Source organism: Patagioenas fasciata, chromosome 2 (assembly GCF_037038585.1).
Source record: "Patagioenas fasciata isolate bPatFas1 chromosome 2, bPatFas1.hap1, whole genome shotgun sequence".
Lineage (NCBI taxonomy): Eukaryota > Metazoa > Chordata > Aves > Columbiformes > Columbidae > Patagioenas > Patagioenas fasciata.
The window spans coordinates 119,979,961-120,000,897 of NC_092521.1; the positions used below are offsets into that span (position 1 = coordinate 119,979,961).

The 20,937-nt window shown below is 36.2% G+C and overlaps 1 protein-coding gene across 5 annotated transcripts in view; it reads right to left on the reverse strand.

The window, feature by feature from the left end:
• The window catches only part of BBS9 (Bardet-Biedl syndrome 9), a 330,225-nt gene that overhangs the window by 187,070 nt on the left and 122,218 nt on the right, over positions 1 to 20,937 (reverse strand). For all 5 annotated transcript variants that reach the window (XR_011737694.1, XM_065831489.2, XM_065831490.2 and 2 more), the window contains one exon: positions 1,249 to 1,431. Coding sequence is in view for 4 of the 5 variants with exons in the window: in XM_065831489.2 (XP_065687561.1) it covers positions 1,249 to 1,431 (183 nt within the window). In the remaining variant the exon portion in view is untranslated. The remainder of the gene's footprint in view (positions 1 to 1,248; positions 1,432 to 20,937) is intronic.

The following is a 20,937-nucleotide window of genomic DNA, read 5'->3' on the forward strand; positions in this document are numbered from 1 at the left end:
CATTCATGGGAATGCATACTCCTCAGTTGTGAAGCTTGATTTTTCAAGTTTATATGAGGAAAAATTCCAAACAAATCTCAACAAAACTGGTTTGCTTTTCCTGCTATGGGTGGAAATCATGTGAAATGCCAAAACACTTTCCCCTCAAGGGCAGAAATTTAATATGATCCTAGATTCACTTGGAACCCAGCACAAGCTTTCTACATGGCCACAAATCATTCTAAGAATTTCTGGTATGTACCAAAATCTGGATGCACTGTACATTGTGAAAACCCTGTGCAGAACATGAAAATTAAAATTAACATTAGTATATACTTAGATAATTATTATTTTTCATTCTATGGAAGTCATTTGCGAAAGGTTATGCAGTACACTTTATAGTTCAGATATCTAAAATAAACTTTTGAGACATATTAATGTCAGTGTTTATTTCTCTTCTAATTGTGGCACACTGTCTTGAAGTCCTTTCTTCTAGAACCCAGTAAAAGGCTGGACTTGAAACTAATTGGAGATCAACTCTGGTTGTTTTCAGTTTAGAACATTCCTTAATTCAGCTAAAGCGATGTTTAGCTGGGGACCTTAGGCAAGAAGAGACTTTCTTAACAGACCATTCTCCAAATTTTGCACACAATCTCACATCATCACACTCACTAAATCAGAACAGAATTTGCAAGATATCTATACAGTGCAGGGCTATCTAGAGCATGGTTTGGAGAACACAAATACATTATCTATTCATTGTTTGCTTGTTTGTTTTTTTAAGAACTTTCATCCACTATATAAACCGATGTGCAAACACTGAAGAAAAAGTATGGGAAATGCTTAACAGATTAAATATACTATATTGCTGTGTGCACATGTCTATATTTTATAGTTCTATTGGAATGTGTGCATGTGAGCACACATGAGTATGATATAGCATTTACATCATAGTCTAATAAGTGCTAATAAGTGGACAGAAGCTAAAACCATCTAAACTTATGTAAGACACTCCTACTTGGCTTGCTAAGGATGGATTAAGTAGAAGTTAACTGGTATCACCCATGTCTTCGAATAAAATACTCCATAATCTACTTCTTTACCACTTTCTTGTGAAGTCAATGTAGTTTGCATCAAACACCTACCTCATAATGCTACTAAATCACTTCAAAGGACAGTCTTCAACAAAGTACATGGGGAAATATGTAGATTGAAGCATTTACAGTTCTGTCAATGAGCATTTTTCAAGCAGCTCTTACAGATTCTTACCAGCTCTTGTGTATCTTCTGCTAATGGCAAAAATGTTGCTTCCAGAATAGCAACTTGATCAGCACTGAGCTTCTGCCACAGACTAATCAGCGTAATCACCAGATGGGTGGCACTTTTCAACTTTGTTAGTGCCCGGAACATGTTGGCTTGATTTTCTTCTGCTGCGTCTGCTAGAGCTATTACCTGCAAAAATTACAAACGTCTGTTAAGTACAATTTTACCATCCATGAACACTCAACACTGAAATTAACTTTGGCACACTCTTGTTTTCCTTCAGAAGATCCGAAGGAATTCTGTTTTCCATAAACACAGACCACAGAGTATTAAATGAGTTATCATTTACTTAAATTTTTATTTTGCATACCCAAGGATATTTCAAGTCCATATGGCAACAGGATTAATCTACCTAGTACAATTAGTGTAGAAAGAATGCTGTTTAGAGCATATTCTTAAGGCATTCCTGAAACGGATCCCCATCATATCACATATTACATTATAACAAGCTAACTTTCAGGTTTATGCCACACAAGACACGAATCACTGTATGACCAGTAGATCTACTCTCTTAATTAAAACCAACACATTTTATTTTATGGAACTAAAAATGCAGTATATAATTATTTCCAAATGAACAAAACTGCCATCTGTTATTTTATTAACTCTTGGGTCTCTCCATGTTTTGCACTACTTGCTTCAACTTTTATGCCAAAATGTAAACAGCATGGATCATGTATAAGAAGGCAATACCACTTCAACCACCAGACGTTATGAAAGAATTTTCAAAATAAAATAAAATGGCAGATTCAGTTCCTGTAAGGTGGTAAGACAGTTTTATTGAGTACTTCAAGACGCTGAAAAACAAAAGCTATTATATGATATTCTACTCAGTTCAGATATAACTTGTCATTGTATATAATATTGTCCACACACAACATTACAAAAATTGATATTTTGGAAAATATTACTATAGATGCCTTCTTCCTTGAAATACAATGTTATATCACTGGTGAAAGTGAAGATGACAGAGATTTTGATATGCAATTGCTATCATTTAAACACGACAATAAGAGATTTTCCACAGTATTTGCGCAGAATGACTTCAGCTAAAAGAAAGGAACAAAGGTCAGGGGTTTATCCTGGCAGAGCACAACCTACAAGACCTGTTCTGTTGAATGCCACTACATCTTCATGTTGCCTCAATAATACTTGGCTTACAGCAGGGCTGATTATCTTCACTGTCATTTAAATCAACACAAAGCATCTCCCTCAACCACTTTCTCCTTCTGCTTATTTATCTTCAAAATCGGGTAATGGGTGCTTGACTGGAGTTGTGAAAAGCCTCACAGAAATGCAGTTACAGTGTAATTAGTATTACAACAGAATTTACAAAGCAAAACTTGCAGAGCTTGATCCATTAACACTTGGCAACAGCAGGAAAATTAAAATACTATATGATGCATCTTCAGCCGGGAAACAAAGCCAACCAGCTGTTAGCATTTGGTGGAGGAAAACTATTTTTAATCTGCAATACTGGCATTAGAGATGTGTGTGTGTTCCCTCCAAGCTCCCATGTGACTGGGAAGATAAAGAAAACAGAATTTTAGGGAACTATAAATATGAAACATTTCAAACAAAATGTGTTAATAGCTTTTGTTTTAGATTTTAAAATGCAACGTTTCCAAATAAAATGAAGAACCCACAGGACACTCATGAGTCCAAATACTACATGAATCAGAGCCAACTAACACAACACACACAGAAAAAAAAAAGAGCCCAGCTAACCATGCAAAGAAGAAGTCAGAAATTAATCCCAACTAGTGGAAACCAGCATGACATACTTTTGTTAGAGGAGAGTAACAGTTATCACAGACTTGTCACTTGATGTAATTGTGCTCGCATTCGGTTTGGTCAGACCAAAGACCTGATGTTCTTCATACCTCATGTTCTGCACAAGGTGGAGTTCCCTACTGCAGTTACTTTCCAACAGTTTTGGGTGACAAAGCTGCATGACAAACACAATCTTACATAGTACCCTACCCACATCAGTTGCATCTGACCACTATAACCAGTAACTGTATGCACTACACAGCCTCATCTTTCTGAGGAGACAAGCAACAACAGCAGACAAGTTCTCCTCAGTCTAATAGCGCCCTTCAAATACCTAATCACCTTTCCTGTCCAATATTCATTTGAGAACTCTGGGAAGAAAAATATGCTAATATGAACTTAACACGCTGATGACATTCATCAGTATTCTTCCTATAATATCGTTACTGGATGGCACAGTGCAACAGATAAATTCAGAATTCCTGGAATTTGGAATAAAGGCAAGCTAGATGTATCTGATTATGGATAATGCTCAGTTAATATCATTTATATTGAAGAAGCAAGCAAATGCAGTTGCACTTGTTGCCCTTGTGTGATCACTACCCGAACCCCACTTATGCAACAAAGGTGAAGGACAGTGTGTAGACTGATTAATGAATTCCCAGGTCGTCTTCTCACTCTGTGCTATATTTCAGCTTACCCTGTACTGTATACCTCAGCAGCATAAAACCCAAAAAGCGAAGTAACTGACATAGCCTTTTACATTAAGGATCTTTCATTTCAGAATGGGCTTTCTTTCCATTTTATAGCCATGAACAAAGGAGATACTCACCCTTTCACAGGCTACAGATGTAAAACAAATATCCCAGTATTCCCAAACCATATCTGATGTACAAAGCCTATAAGTTATTTTGAAAGCAGTTTCATTAAAAATGGTAAAAAATACAACTGGTAAAAGAGTTTGGCACAAAATTCTACAGTTCTGAAGGCACAATTATACAAACAAATAGTAGATCAGTAACAGGCCTAAGTTTCTAAAGGACAGGTGCAGGTCACTGAAACATATAGCAATTAAATCTTTACATGACTGCATATACACAAGTTCTACTTTATCCTTGCAGAGAAACCAAAGAGGGAAAAGAAAAACATTTCTAAGTACCACTCATTCTGTTAATAGATGAAGAAGTGACCTAATATAGCTTTCTGAGATCTGGAATATCTAGAATCACAGTATCACAGTATGTTTGGGATTGGAAGGGACATCAGAAGATCATCTAGTCCAATCCCCTTGCCGGAGCAGGAACACCTAGATGAGGTCACACAGGAACATGTCCAGGTAGGTTTTGAATGTCTCCAGGGAAGGAGACTCCACAACCCCCCTGAGCAGCCTGTTCCAGTGCTCTGTCACCCTCACTGAGAAGTTACTTCTCAAATTTAAGTGGAACCTCTTGTGTTCCAGCTTGAACCCATTACCCCTTGTCCTATCATTGTTTGCCACTGAAAAGAGCCTGGCTCCATCCTCATGGCACTCACCTTTTATATACTTATAGACATTAATAAGGTCCCCCCTTAGTCTCCTTTTCTCCAAGCTAAAGAGACCCAGCTCCCTCAGCCTTTCCTCATAAGGGAGGTGCTCCACTCCGTTAATCATCTTTGTTGCCCTACTCTGGACCCTCTCCAGCAGTTCCCAGTCCTTCTGGAACTGAGGGGCCCAGAACTGGACACAATATTCCAGATGGGGTCTCACCAGGCCGGAGTAGAGGGAAAGGAGAACCTCTCTCGATTTACTGACCAGCCCCCTTCTAATACACCGCAGGATGCCATTGGCCTTCCTGGCCACAAGGGCACAGTGCTGGCTCATGGTCATCCTGTTGTCCACCAGGACCCCCAGGTCCCTTTCCCCTACACTGCTCTCTAATAGGTCATTCCCCAGCCTATACTGGAACCTGGGGTTGTTCCTGCCCAGATGTAGGACTCTACGCTTTCCCTTGTTAAATTGAATTACCATACAATAATAAATGCACACAGAGTCATTGTAATTTTTAAAAAAGCCTCTAACACAAACTGAAAATTTGTTGTCAAAACTGCACCCTTTGAGATATGCTGAGAACTGAAAGTCAAAGCAACACAGAAAGCAGCTGGGACTAAACATACTCTGACAATACGTGGTTCCACAGTAAATACTTAATATGAGGGGAAAAATAATTTTTTTTTTTTTAAAAAAGGAGATCTTTCCTTACAAAGGAAAATTACACTAAATATCTCCCAGGACATCTGCTATAAATTTCAGAAGCACTCTGGGGTTTTTCATTCAAACGCTTGCAGAGTTTAGGATTAATAAGTACTAAAACCATGACATTCGCAATTTTAATTATTTTATTTTCACCTGAACATTATCTGTAACTGTATTTTACAATAGTTGAGGAGAATAAAGAATCCATACTCTTTGCAAACTGAGATCCTTATATTCAGTCATGGTTTCTCCGTAATTTCTCAACTATATCTGCAATTCTCTCAGTAAATGTTCAATGTGCTTAGTTAAAATGTATTTTATCATCTTTCTAAACAGATCTATCCCTGTCTCACTTTTTCACAGGGCAGGTGGAAAAACGCATTGCAACTGGCAGCCTCAACTATACCTTAGATGCAAAGATTTTAGACACATTTTTACAACTGACCAAGACCTGCTTTTCATTTACATTCTCTTTTGTTTAAGTGTTTCTTACCAAATTCTTGTTCTGTTTCAATACACCTACCTACAGCAAAGTACAGGCAGTTATTAATGAAGGTATGTTGTAAAAAGAAAAGAAAGAAGAATCATTCTCTAAATTAAGAACACAGTTAAGATTTTTACTAAATTTCACAGTTGCAAAGGTAGAGCTGAAATCCAGAAGTATTTCTATAATCTTGAGAACTTTGCCCCTTAACACTGTTGCCAGGATTTGAGTGCAATAATTTCCAAGCATGGAGCATTTCTCATGTTTTCAGCCTTAAGCATTCAAGTATAATGATTTATCTCCATGTTTTCTTCATTGCTAAGTAGGACCTTATAAGATGTCATGCATTTGAAAACTGTAAACTAATGATGATTCAAGATTTACTAGTAAATTTGAAGTATCTTCATTTTTAGCAGAAATCAAGTCTGAAGAGACCAGAAGTTTGACATTTAAGGATTACAGAATCTCTTTACAATTCATCCCTCCTTTAAGTAGGAGTAAGTCTTCCATGCAAAATGTGTTACAATATGGAAAACAACATAGAAATGTAATTATTCTGAAGTGGACACAGCGATGATGAATTATCAAGACTATTATGCACTCCACAGTAAGTTAATCCAAAATCAAAGCCTTTATACTTGGTTTCAAAAGAGCCATTCTGTACACAGTTATACACACAAAAAGAGAGATCACAAGATCACAGGTTTTTTTCTGCAATCATTCTTATCTTAATATGGAATAATTTATTGCAAGGTACTTAACTGATCCAACTTCTTCCACCTATTTTTAAACAAAATTACATCTTCATAGAGCAGGATTTTAATGCATGTAAAGCAGGGGGAAAAAGGAGAGCTGAGAAAAGCTAGGATTACCGCTTGTTCATTCCTATCGCAACAGGACATTCAGTACTCCTCTACTTCACCTTTTCCCATATTCATTCATTTTGGAGACAGAAATGCAATTCAGTTGCTAAATCTGTAACACGATCTAGCATAATATTTCTATTGTGGTTTTAAGAAGTCTCCATCACATATCCTAGTTCACACAGAACATGTAGGCATTTAAAGTCAAATATTTTTTCCTCACAAGACACCTTGTTTACCTTGCATACATGGCATGCAGTCCCATACAAAAGCTAAGACACCAGCAAAGCAAACCTTTAAAACAGGTAAGACAAGTGATAATATCAATTTAATTAACAAAATCCTGAATAATCTCTTATTCTGGGACTAAATATTTTTTATTTTTTTAGCAAGCAATTCTCAAAAGTAATTTACAAAGTAACAAAACAGCGATTAGCAGCCAGATTCCCTGTGCAAACCATCTACCTCCACAACCATTGTGCACGCAGCTTTTGACAGGTGACTAAAGCTTTACGGAATGCAAGCGAAGATATCCATGTCAGAGAGTGATCTTTATCAAACATTCCGTCACCAGAAAGAACAACCATGTCACTCCTGCTCTTCTAAAAGCTGCAGCATTCCCATAGCACTGCAATGAGTGCCTGAGAGTGGATGTGAGGATTAAATACCTCAGGCCACAATTATGTGACCCCTGTAAGAACGCCTCAGCTAGTGCTAACCATGACCACAGTTTTGAAAAAAGCTGTGGCATAAACCCACCATGATGACAACAAAGCATCGATTCACTAGACACCAAATACTCAGCTTCCAAGTGAAGCCCAACACGACCTTGGATCTGACAAGATAGTGGAGACAAAAGACATTGCAGCAGTACAACCCATGCTTTATCTGAATGCATCCAGCTACCTCCTGAAATTCTATTGCCTCGCTTGATGAATGTGAAATTATTATCATCACAGGTAATTACTAGAGCAATCTGTGCCTCTGGAAACTAAACCAACCAGATTAAGGAAATCCTCAAGGTGACAAGGGAACTTGCATGTTTTTTTCTTCTGTGTTATTTCCGTGACAGAATTATCATTAAGAGTTCTACTGCACCTTTCTAAATTGGAATTTGCCATGAAGCAGCACCATCTACAAGCACAGCACAGGTTAAGATGGCAGTCAACTTGAACACTCTATAAGAGCCAAATGCCTGTACTGTTTAAATTCAGAACCCTCTTTTGAGTCTTCACATATATCAAAGCTGTCTTACCTCAACAAACCAAAGTGACAGTGTTTTATTATAATGGAGAGTCACACTGCATTGTTTATTTCATTTTAAGAACTAGTAACAATGATTTTAATAAGAAAATCTTCTGGGATAAAAGCACTATCATTTCAGCTACAAAGAGACGTAGTAGTATGACTATGGTTAGTTCAAAAGGAAAAAGAGATCTCTACCCTTTTCATTTTTCCTCTTGACAACACTCAATAAAAAAAACAAGCTATTCCTTTGTCTTCACAAGTCTCTCTTCTCCCAGCTATCTATACCACTATACTCTAACTAGAACTTTATTAAATTACTGCAAAATATTTAGTGGGTTCAGAACCTGGGTACCCAAAGTACTTGATCATTAATACACTTAAACCCACGTTAAAACCCTGAAAGATCAATGTCACCCTGCTCTGTAGGCAATTCTGTTTTGTCTGAACTAAGTATTTAAACAAGCTATGCCAGTAAAATCCAAGTATGAAGACCAGCCGGTTAGCTCTGTTTTAAATGGGTACAATCTAATTGAAGGAAGCATATTCATATTGCGTAAGTCTAAACCTGCAGCTCTTCATAAGTATGAATCAATTTTGAATTTTTCTTCTGCCTTAGCAATACTTATTTAGTGGCAAAATTTGCTTGTTTGCATCACTGTTGCCAGCTTAGTGGTTTTAGAAGTCTAGAATAAACCCACAAATCATTGCTTCCCAGAAAGTACACAGTAAAACACATCTCCTAAATCAGATTCATCTCCTATTTATATTTTATTATAATAATGAAGAAGAATGTTGACAGATGTATCTTAAAAAGGTCAGGAAATGCAAATGCAACTAACACAATATATATTTTTCCACCTGTATAGACGAAAACAGAGCCAGTCCGGCAAATTCTCTTCTAACACCTTTAACAATAAAAGTATCAATATCAAACAAATCAGCAAGACAGTCAAGACAGTGAAGTACTATACTAAATTCCAAGCCGTGAAACTTGCCCACCTAATTCCCCATTCAGGTTGAGCTATCATCTAATTTTAAGTTAATAGAAAACATTGTGGTTGTTAACACAGTGCCTGGGAATAACAGTAAGAATAAGAATGTTTAAATTAAAATAATACACTCTGGAAACAAATTCCAAATACACCAATCAAAGAAAATGGATGGCAGGCTAATTAGAAGCTCAAACTTAACTACAACACTGATTTCAGGACATCCTTCATTAAAATTACTTTTCTCTTTTGAGCCACTTTATAGAGTTTCTCTATTAATAGTAAAATCTTGAGAACATGTGCCAGTGCATTTGGAAATAAAATGGGCTTCTCGGGTCAAAGTGCAAAGGTCACATAATATATTAAATCCTTGCTTGAATACTTTGAAGTACAAGTTCTCCATTTTTTTTTTTCCTGAAAGACACATAAACATTTCAAAACAAAGGAACATCATGATGAAAAGCAGATTTTATAAAACTCAGTCGAAAACATAGTCTGCATAAAACTTGAGGAGAATTCAGCAAAAAAATATTGGAGTTCACCAGATTTTACTGGATTTACTAGCAAAGAAAGACAGTTTCAAAAGTGTCATTTAATGAAAGTAAAAATTAATTGCTGATGCAAGGTGCCACAGTAGTAAGTTTTGGAGAAAGCAGACTCCTGTGTTCCTCCTCTGCAGATGAAGTACAGCACAGACCATAATAATGCTTGCTCCAGTAAATAACCTTTGCAAACTTGAGTGCAGCCTAATTCATATGACATTAAACTTCTATGCCAACAGTTACTGCCATACAAGTGTGATTACTTTCAGTGATGCAGATTTCATTGTATGGGAGTATGAGAAATACTGATAGATCAAAAATATCCTACTGACAAGTCACACAGTAGGTGGACTTAACCTAATAATGAAGAAACAAAGAGCTTACAGGACCCTTCACCTATAGAAAAGAAAACAAAAAAGGAATCACCTGAAGTAACATTACAGTGTATCCAAAGGCAATTCTTCAGGTGTTGATCAAAAGAACATAGATTTTTAGGTCACCGGATTCATTCTGCTACAGATAATGGCAAATTATGCTCATTCTGCACACCTGCAACTGCACCATCTAACTTTGTTCTCTCAAGCTGACAAATTAAGAACATTCCCACCCAAAATACTCTGCTAATTCACAAGCACAAAGCTCACAGGAACAAAATCAAGTGCAGTTTTCTTTACATGTACACCTGCCTTAGCCAAACAATTAACTCAGGCAATGCATTCTGCCAGTTAAGCCTATGAGTTAGAACTTATGCAGAAATCAAAAAATAAAACCAAAATTAGCAAATGTTTGTCCCCCAAATTGGTTCATCCTATGTTCAAAATAAGATGAGCTGCAAAACTAGTAATTAATTTAGTGTTTAAAAATTACTGTATCACAGTATTATTCTGATGAAGTATGTCTCCCCATAGGCTATGGATTGGTGTCCAGTAAAGTAAACCCCAATATTATATGTGCATATACATTTTTACAGGACTGGGGCTTTATTATTAATCATAACATACTATGTTGTTCTCCTGCTGCACTTTTTTACATATCTAAAGCTATATGGCCTTCTAACATTAATTTCTAAATACATTATGTAATGATGCACTTATAATCTCTTAGCCTTTGAGAAATGTATTGAAGAACAACAACAACAAAAAAAAAAGAGTTCAAAATCAGCATCATAGGCAAAAGTCCTTCAACCAAATATGACTTTTCCCTGCTTTCAGTAGGGCAACTGCTAACTCCACTCATATCCCAGCTGTTGTTCTTTTCCTTAAAATCAGTGAAAACAAAGAAGAGCTAACAAACTGATTAAAGAAACTCCTTCCCATATGTTTAGCACCAATTTTCTACCGAAGGAACAGCTGTGTGGCAAACTTGACAGTTTTTGAGATAAACACATTTCTGACCTAGCCTCACCACCTGTGTACGTACGCTGATATGCTGGCAGAAAAGCAAGACAGTCCAGGCCAACCTAGAGGCCAACCTAGAGTTAAAGGGGGAACAACCACTCATCTTCAAAAAGGCTTTGGAGGCACAGTCAAAAAGATTCAAAGTTCAATTTAACTCTACTTACTAGAAGAAAGCCTATCTTTCTATGAAGGAAAAAAGTGTTAAACAGCCTACCATACCATCAAATGCACAAGAATTAATGCATTTACATCACAGCCTTCCATGCAAACATCTCAATCGTTGACTTTACTTTTATTCTAATAGGCAGTTGAGTCTATAGAGGAGATGGCACAAGATATGTAAGGTCTTTTTCAGGTTCTGCTGACCTAGACTAAGATCCCCACTGGGGCTGCTAGAAGGAGAGAAGCAGAGGGAAGAGATAGGAAGTGTCAGGTATGCTTCAGTGTCTGAAATGTGATAATTAACCTCGGAACTTCCTCTGTTTTAAATCTAGAAATAACTCCTCAATGTCTGAGCAGAAGTTTATGGATTTGGATTAACAAATAGTACCCTCAGTTACGTAGAGAGGAAAGACCTTGTTTTTCAACGCTAATATATAACCACATGCATACACATCCCACTAAATTAGTAACAAATGCTCTTACTGATTTTGGCTGAGATAGGCTTTCTGATAAGACAAGTTTCTCCTTTCAAAAATAGCTCTGTTTAAACATTTGTATTGTTCCCCTGATGTAATACAGCTGAAGTTCATGCCAGGGTTCAGTAAAATCTAATAGTTTTAACTTAGTTTGAACCATTACTGGTCATAACAAAATGTATTCAAAAGGGTACTTATGTTTGCTTTATTCTATTGCATCAAAGTTAGGAAAACATATCTGGGTAGCGTACACTCTAGCCACACTGTAGACCAAAAATCCAGATAAAGGTTTTGTCTGGAGGGATGACTAAATAAGTTGGCCAAATATCAGAAGAAATTCACTTTGATGTTTCAAGTTGGTGGAGCTCAGAAACATGACCTAAATTTACAGTAACATCCTCTAAAAGAGTAGCAACCATGTCTTCCTTACGCATCTGCTAAAAAAAAAAAAAAACAAACTCGTTATGAATGATGGCAGAATTAAATATGAATAAAATTGTAGGAATCTAAGGAAAAACATTTGTCTATTTTCACTCATATTCATTAATAGTTCATATTCAGCCTTTTTCAGGACCATCTCCAGTGCTTGCCTCCACTGTTACCAAAATTGACTTGGAATCTGCTTTGTAGCCCATAGATGGCCTTTGAGATTTACATTGCAGGTATGTGCGGTTGAACTCAGACTGCATCGACAGGTTCCGTGTAACCTTTTCCCTCAGAGTGATGCTGAGCCACGTGTCAAAAATTAATGATGAAAATATATAAAAATAGATAAAACCTCATATTGAGTGTAGAACCAAATTACTGAGCTCCATCAGCCACTGACAGCTGGCATGTTCTTAAATGATTGGACTGGAGAGAATTACTGAGCACAATTCCTGTGGGAAGAAGTACTAAAGAAAAGCCACTGTGCAGTGAGAATATGAACCCACCATTATGTTCTTTTCTAAATGGAAATTTCCTAGGTGAAAATATAAAAGAAAAAACATTTCCCAAAAGAAAGAACTCCATTGCAAAGCTTTCCATTAAAGGAACTGGACAAAGAAGTGTCTACTGCCCTTACAGAGCAAAGAAACCATGAAGAACCAGGAAGATACGCAGCCTTCCATTTTTTTTGGAGCAAATACAAGAACATAGATGTTTAAAACAGAGTGATCTCCCCAATAACAAATTCTAAGATGAGGTGACTAGTTTCCCTTAATTTCCTCTATAAACTGTGGAGGGATTGTTGTATTTTTTTATTTAAACCACAGAAGCTATGTAACTTCCAGTGCCTTTGTCTCCAGAAGACCCTTCTTCCTGTCCTTAAAAACAGCTATAAAAGCTGGAGTACACTGCAAATTTTAATTTTTAGAGTATCACCTGTCCTTAATACAGCATTTGTAGGCAAGAGCTAGTGATCATCCCTTAAGTACTAATGAAACAGGCTAAGAATAATTTTTTGCAATATATATGCCTATGAATGGCATTTTTTCCCACTGTTCACAATACCTCAAGACAAAAGCAAAAATGCAGAGAACAACCTATTTCATGTGATCAGAATGTTTTTTTCACGTTTCCGTTAAAACTGAAGTACTAAATCCAAGGGAAAATTCTGAAAAATAGTAACTTAACACTGCACTGAGCATTGAAGGATCTTGTTTGAAGTTTTTCTATTTACAAATTAACAAAGCATAGTAAACAATTTTATCATTTATATATTGGTAACTTCCTACACAGACATAATTCATTAATCCCACATGAGGAACATTTCTAGCCTTTCACTACCATTTGGAGCTATTTCCATCACTTCCTACAAGGAAGTAATTCAGTTAAAGGCACCGGTTCTTTCTCACATCGCAGTCAAGGATAACTATGTACACACCTGCGGTTTCCTTAACTAGCACTTTGACTCCCTCTGTACATACTCAGTTGACAAAGCTTTACCTACTGCTTTACAGCAACTGTACTACATTACAGTCTGTGTAGCACTTGCCTGGTTAGCATTCCTCGTCCCAGAAGAACGACTGAACTCCCAACATACAGAGCCACAGTATGTGAAGTAGTTTCAAAAATACATTAAAAACCTGCACCTCTAAGTTATGCTTTTCTGAAATCTCACTCTTCTTCAAAAGTATACATGAAGAAAGCAGTCATCATTGCTTTATTCTGTAGTAAAAAATAAAGCTATCCCCAAGACTGTCAGGTCATTTAGCACTACTCTAAGCCTGTAACAGCCACTTAAGGCAAGAGAATAGCATAATGACTACATCACACCACTTACCAGCCCCTCCTGTTTTGGACACTGGATACACACCTCAATTCCTTGGGATCAAATACAAAGCTATCCATGATATACTTAGGTTCCATTTTCCACAACTCCTGCTTGACAATCCATCTCCTGTAAATAACTACAGAAGTCCACCCTCCCTCCCTTTATCCACTTCTCCTCAATGCACCCCTGAAGGACAATAGGTTTCTAGAGGTGTGTACACAATCACAGCATAAATTCTCAGTCAGGTCTTCACCTGGCAGCAAAAGCATAACATCCAGAGGAAACTGAAAAGGGAGACTGGGAATAAGTGAACAGTTCAAAGCATGTTACATACTGGTATTCACCAAAAATTTCTCCCGCATAGTAGCACAATATTAAAGACACAAATTTCCCACCACTTTCCTTTAATGTGAATAATAACATGTTTTAAATCTACAAAAGCAGCCAAGAAAGTGGTCCAATCTAAATTAACCACAGACATTTTAGTTCCCTTAAGAACAAAATTTTAGTACCTTTGGTTTTGGATTCATGATCCGCACAGCTCAAAAGTTAAATAATTCTGGCTATAAGGAAACTAAAGCTTTACCTAGAAACTGTTAAGAATATTTCTTTCCTCATTGAAACAAGCCATTCCAACCTAAGTCAATATACCACATGCTTCATTTTAAAACAAAGTCCTGTTTAAAAGAAATCAACAAAACCCCAAAACAAGTAATCTTTATTTGGGGCACAGGTGGTTAAAGCATCATGTTTAAGAAAGGATCAATGTGAGAGTTGTTTGGACCCTTGGGTGCCTATACACAGAAAACAAAATTCCCCTGCTTCAACTGATATATGAACACCATAACATATTAAAGTTATTTTACATTGTTTTCCATTTTCTGTGCCACAGATAGGACATATTCACAGTATCAAAAAAGCTACAGGTAAACAATATTTTGTGATGGAAGAATATTGCCAAAATCTTCATTTTTGTCTGAACCTAAAGTTTTATAGCAGTCAACAGTACACTGAATTCACATAGCAAGCAAGTTTTGAAACAGAATACTGTACATTGTACCCTCAAGTAAAATATACATCTATACTACCCCAAAAGTATTAACAAGTAAGACTTAAAAACTACACTTTAGAACACACCACAAATGCCTCTGGTAACTGAGGGTAACAGTGCTTATGTGCCAAGTTATACACAAATAGCTTATATGCTCATTAGAAAGTTATTGCTTCAGGAAGCTTCAATGATGTGGTTAATATTAGGGTAAGATGCCACACAAGTTTGGAAAAAAAAATTCATTGTATCCTGCAGTCATCTTTTTTAGTATGCCCTGAGCACTGTAAAGGTAATTAATTTTAAGTAAATTCCTTTAATACAGTTTATGAAGGTCAAGCTTCAAGTCTCTTTATTTTTTTTCACAAACCTAAAACCATGGATTTTTGCTACATGGTTGTTCTATAGTAAATCTGTTAAAAATGAAATACTGACCAGTTATAAAAAAATAAAATTGGCTGTACGTTTTAATAAAGCCAGACATTTTCCTTAAGTCAAAGCAAGCTTTGTCACTGACTTCAGCATAACTGAGATTTTACATTTTCAAATGCAAAATGTAAACAAGTTGGTAAAATACATTTCCTCCAATACATAATCCTAATTCTTAATCATAAAATCATATATAATATCATATAAATATATTAAATATATATAACTCTTAATCTATAATTAAATTCTTATATAGCAGTTCTCTGAGTGTGGACAAAACATTCAACCACTATGATTCATAAAAATATTAACAGAAACAGAAAAACTGAAACTGCCCCGAACTTCAGCAGAGAGTTAATCCAATATAATAATTCACTAAACAAAAAGTAGCTCCATATTAAATGAAAAAATTCTTTTCCCCGAAGTTAATATTTAGCATTTTCAACATTTGAAGATCACTACCCTTATCAGGAGTTATTATCAGAGTACTGATGGACAAAATCCCTTTCAAAATGGCAAGGGGGTACTTCTGTCAGTAATTATCCCTGCTAATTGGAAACTGCTCTCTTTCATTTAGTCTTTTCTAGTGAGTGCTTCTCTTATCTGTTTTTCTCCATGTGGTATCAGCCAGTGCCTCACTCGGTTCCTCTGCTGCTTCATTTAACAGTCTTACCCCTCCATAATCACTTGTTTTCTTTCCAAATATCTTCCAATTTTCAACGTTTCAACTGGGTATTTCTCAACTTATTTCTTCATTATCAGTCTATGAAGATATTTCAAAGTTTGTTTTTTGGTCACTTGATATAACTTCTAATGGTAGATGAGTTAGGAGCATACCTTATTTGTGACAGGACATCAAGATATTATTTTCTTTCAGCTTTAATGACAATGTCTCACAGATGAAATATGAAAAGATTTTACAAAAAAAAGCTGTTACAAATCCATCTACAGCTCTTTGAATATCAGCGCAGTTTTAGCCCCCTCTCCTTTATCTTCTGGTACCCCTGTCCTTTTGTGGTGACTTTGCAAAACAATACCCATAGCAAACAGCAGAAATGGGAAGCAAACTACGCAGAATTAAAAACAATGGTAGTTATAAAAAGAAATCCTGGAATCCTGAACATACAGCTTTTTCCTTAACCACTACATAATAAAAATCAATAGCACATAATCAATTATGACTTTGGTAGAAACTCAACATAAATTATTTGAATAATTTAAACTAAACATATAAATAAAGCATTATAATAAAAATGTCATATCTTTCCATAAATTTGTATGAACTATTATTTATTATATTATACTCCTACATAACTTTCTAACACAATTCCATTTCAGCCATTCCATTAATTTACCCAAGATTAATGTCAGGCCAACATCCTCACACTTGCCTCAGTCTTCCTTTATTTCATTTGAACATCAGCTTTACCCAGTTCTCTGGAACTGCCCTCCTTTGTCACTTCTTATTAATCTCACCTGTACAGGGAATTGTTTGGCCAAACCTTTAAAATTCTTATATATAAACCAAACAGATGATTTTAAAAGCTTTATAATAATGTTTAGTATTTTCCTTAGTGACTACTGGAAACTAATAAATCATTTATTCAAAATTCAACTTTTTTTCTTTAGATCAATGAAGAATATATATTTGACATTTCTGCTTCTTGAAGTTGCTATATTATCACAGCTGGGGGAAAAAAAATCAATAAGGTAACATTCGTAAAGGAAAAAGTGTCTAATATGTATGCACCAGTCTCAGGTAACTGGAACTTCTTTCTGAGATTCTTGTAGATTTCAATGCAAAATAATATTTTAACACCTTTGTTTCCAGAATGGCTGCCTCATACTGACCCTTACACATACATTTCAAAACCCATTCAGAAGAAAGCTGAAGATACACTATTAACTAATTAACTTAAATAGGCAGGGGATCAAGCCAGTTTCTTCCCTATTGTGCTGGGGTCTTTTATCCCTATCTTCTGTTCTCAATCTGACCGATACTGCTTCAAGACACATAAATACCTCTGCAGGAAAGAAAAACCACACCTGCACTAAACTTACTCTTAGAGCTTTTCCTTTAATGTGTGTCACAAATGTAATTACAACAACTGAAATAGTTGTTGATAATTTTCTAATTTCTATTTCCTTCCATTCCTCTCTTCTTCAAGAACATCTGATGCCACAAATTTGCTAAACACGATATCAGCCCATTCGCTTTAAGTTAACACAAAAAAAAGTCATTTATAACTAATTTTTAAAATAGTTCAAATACACAGAAAATGTCGATCTCATTAGCAGTGTGTTCTCAGATTTCATGCCATGAGTAAACCATCTTATTATGTATACAGATACGTTAGTACATAAACACTTTGTAAAATGCACTTTAAAGCACCAGCGGCATTTACGACTATAATACTGATGTGCTTCTCAATTTCCTACAATATCGTAGAATCATAGAATCATTTTGGTTGGAAGAAACCCTTAGGATCATCAAGTCCAAACATAATCTAAGACAGACAATAAACCATGTCCCTAAGAGCCTCATTTACATGCCTTTTAAACACCTCCAGGGATGGTGATTCCACCACTTCCCTGGGCAGCCTGTTCCAGTGCTTCACAATCCTTTCCATGAAGAAACTTTTCCAAATAGCCAACATGAAATTTCCCTGGTGCAACTTGAGGTCATTTCCTCTCACCCTAGCAGTTGCTACTTGGGAGAAGAGACCAACACCCTCCATACTACAACCTCCTTTCAGGTAGTTGCAGACAGCGATAAGGTCTCCCCTCAGCCTCCTCTTCTCCAGGCTAAACAGCCCCAGTTCCCTCGGCTGCTCCTCATCAGACTTGTGCTCCAGGCCCCTCACCAGCTTCACTGCCCTTCTCTGAGCTCTCTCCAGCACCTCAGTGTCTTTCTTGTAGTGAGAGGCCCAAAACTGAACACAGGATTCGAGGTGGGGCCTCACCAGTGCCAAGTACAGTGGCACAATCACTTCTCCAGTCCTGCTGGCCACAGTATTCCTGATAAAAGCCAGGATGCTGTTGGCCTTTTTGACCACCTGGGCACACTGCTGTCTGCTGTCAAATAAAGTCTTGGGTGGCTGTAATTGAACTTCCTACTGTATTTTACATTATCCAAACTTCTGATTATATTACAAAAGCTTCATGTAACCTGGAAGCATGCAGGTAGTTGTGGTCCACAGTAATGCAGCATCACTCAATAGTTGTTTGCTTCTCTGTAAGATCAGATTTTGCTTATAATCTATGGCCCTCTAAGACTCACCAGGACACTGGTGTTACTCAGGTTTTGTCATGGGAGTTATGATTTGCAGGATTCAATCACTAAGTGTTCCTGGATTCTATTCTCCACAGCTAGGGAGAATACTTGGTAGGATATTTATAGAATAGGATATTTTGAGAGTGAGACAATATGTATACTCAACTCTATATATGGAGAATATGTATATCCTATACATAATACAGAATATGATATTTTTAGGGACACATCTTCACTGCTGAAAACCATTCTCTCAAGAAAACAATTAGCATTTAATTTGAGCAATTGTCAGGCAAAAATTATCTGTTTGGTCCTATTTCTAGGCATTTTTAGGAGCCAAACAAGTAGAGAGCTTTCCTTTATAGCCCATTACAACTACTTCTATTGATGTTCCAAGTAATTGGTGATTGACAACAGGGACCAATATACCTGTCAAAACAAATACATTCCACGTATTACCTGAACAAGATCCCCATAATTAAAAGGCTAATATATTAACCCGTGGTGCCGTGTACCATGCGGATAGCAAGAAAAGCTTATGCTTTTGTTATGTCTTCATCACTTTCTTTCCAACTTTATTCTGACTGCTTGGCAGATCATGAAATTATTTTAATGTAGAAATGCCCAATTTTAAAAATCATTTGGTCTCTTTAATCTTTTTCTGTCATATATTGGTTTAGTTCAAGAACTAACGGAAAAATCAAGAGCAGTAAACTCCCACCACTTTTTTCCTATCACTGCTAGGAACACTGTAGCCTGAACTTTTTCTCATTCTAACACAACTTGTAATTGCTTTAGAATGCATTAGTTGAATGGTCTTTAATTTGAATCATTAATCTGGCTAATTTTTAACTCTGGTTTGTTATATTTTGTAAGTCTTAGACAAGGTCTTCTATTAATAAAAGGCATACCGCAATTTTGCTTAAGCTCACTGAATTATACTATAGCGCCAAGGCTTAAGGGCAGTTTTATGACTTCATTTCCCTAAGTGGTATCAGGTCATTATCAAAAATTTTGCATACAAGCTTAATTAAAACATGACAGCAAACAAAGAACGACTTGATTTAAAATGCAAATAAAAAATGTACCCAAAGTATAAAGCACAAAATGTACACCACTACAGGCTGTGCTAAAGTACAACTCATAATCAGATTATTTAAATGTGCAGCAAAGAAATTTTTTGCAAATAGGTCAGCATCCATACAACTCCTTCGAAAAAGCTGTGATCACAAAGGGCAATTTTACAAGCAATGGTCCCCTAGGCTCATGCAGTTAATGTGAATGGCAAATACATTCCTAACAGCATAAAATGACCTTTATTGTTTCTAACTGGGTTTCTTTGTCTTCTTCAAGACAGCGAAAATTCTGTCTCATTAAACTGAGAAAATTTTTTACAGCCACCTGGTTCTGATGAACAGGAATACATCCACATCAGAAACATTAGTGAACTTCAAATTGTGCATTGTGCACTTTGACCTCTAAAGTCAAATGTACATGCAAATAAAGCCTTGAAATGGTTCAAGAAAGTAATTCCTACTGGTGCATATTAAAATGCAAATTGTAGGAGATAAGCCTAATAACTTACAATTGGTGACCTTAAAATAATTTCCTCTAATCCTCACTTAATTTAAAACCAAATATTTTAATAAACAGACTCTTTATCAACAATTTTCCCCATTAACGTTTTTCCCCTTAACACCTATACTATTTTTCTACAGTGTTGATTTTATGATATTTTCCCTTCAATGGAAATTAAGCAAGGGTTGCCCCTGCACTACCAATGAAACAGAATATGTTTTGGCCGAGTTCTCTACGCATTTAGCTGCCTTCACACTTTGAGAACAAACTTTACTACCTTTTTTTTAATCTTTATCTTAGCTAAAGAATTTAATTTAGTAGAAATGTTACAACCTCTTTGAATCTCAGGTGGAGAAGAACTTAATGTCACAGGGCACATTTTCCTCTTTGTCCCAGTTAGTACTATTAAGACCTTAAAGAATATTTTAACAAGTATATTCTTGATTCTGCATCTTTATCTTCACTTGTCAACAAGCTCTGCTCCCCATGGAAACAAACAATAAAAGACCAACTTGACATCTTTAACAAAGACTCTGTCCTTCAAAGACACTGGGGTGAAGGAGCAATTTAATTAAGATAGGAAAAGAAGCTGCCAATCAAATTTTAAAACACCATTCATTAGATGGGTTAATAGATAAAAAGAGTGCCACAATTTCTGGAATCCAATCTCTGTCACTGCTGCGAGCAATACCTCACTGAACATGAATTGCTAAAAGGATTGACATACTATATTTTGGGGGAGGGAAGGGTTAGAAATGTTCACATATTCCAGTGAATCACTCTGCCATAATGCTTGCAAAGTAACTCTGGTGCATTCCCCTTGGGCAAACACCTGTTTACGAATTGGGATATATCATTAAAAGTGACTTCACCTTCTTTCATGCT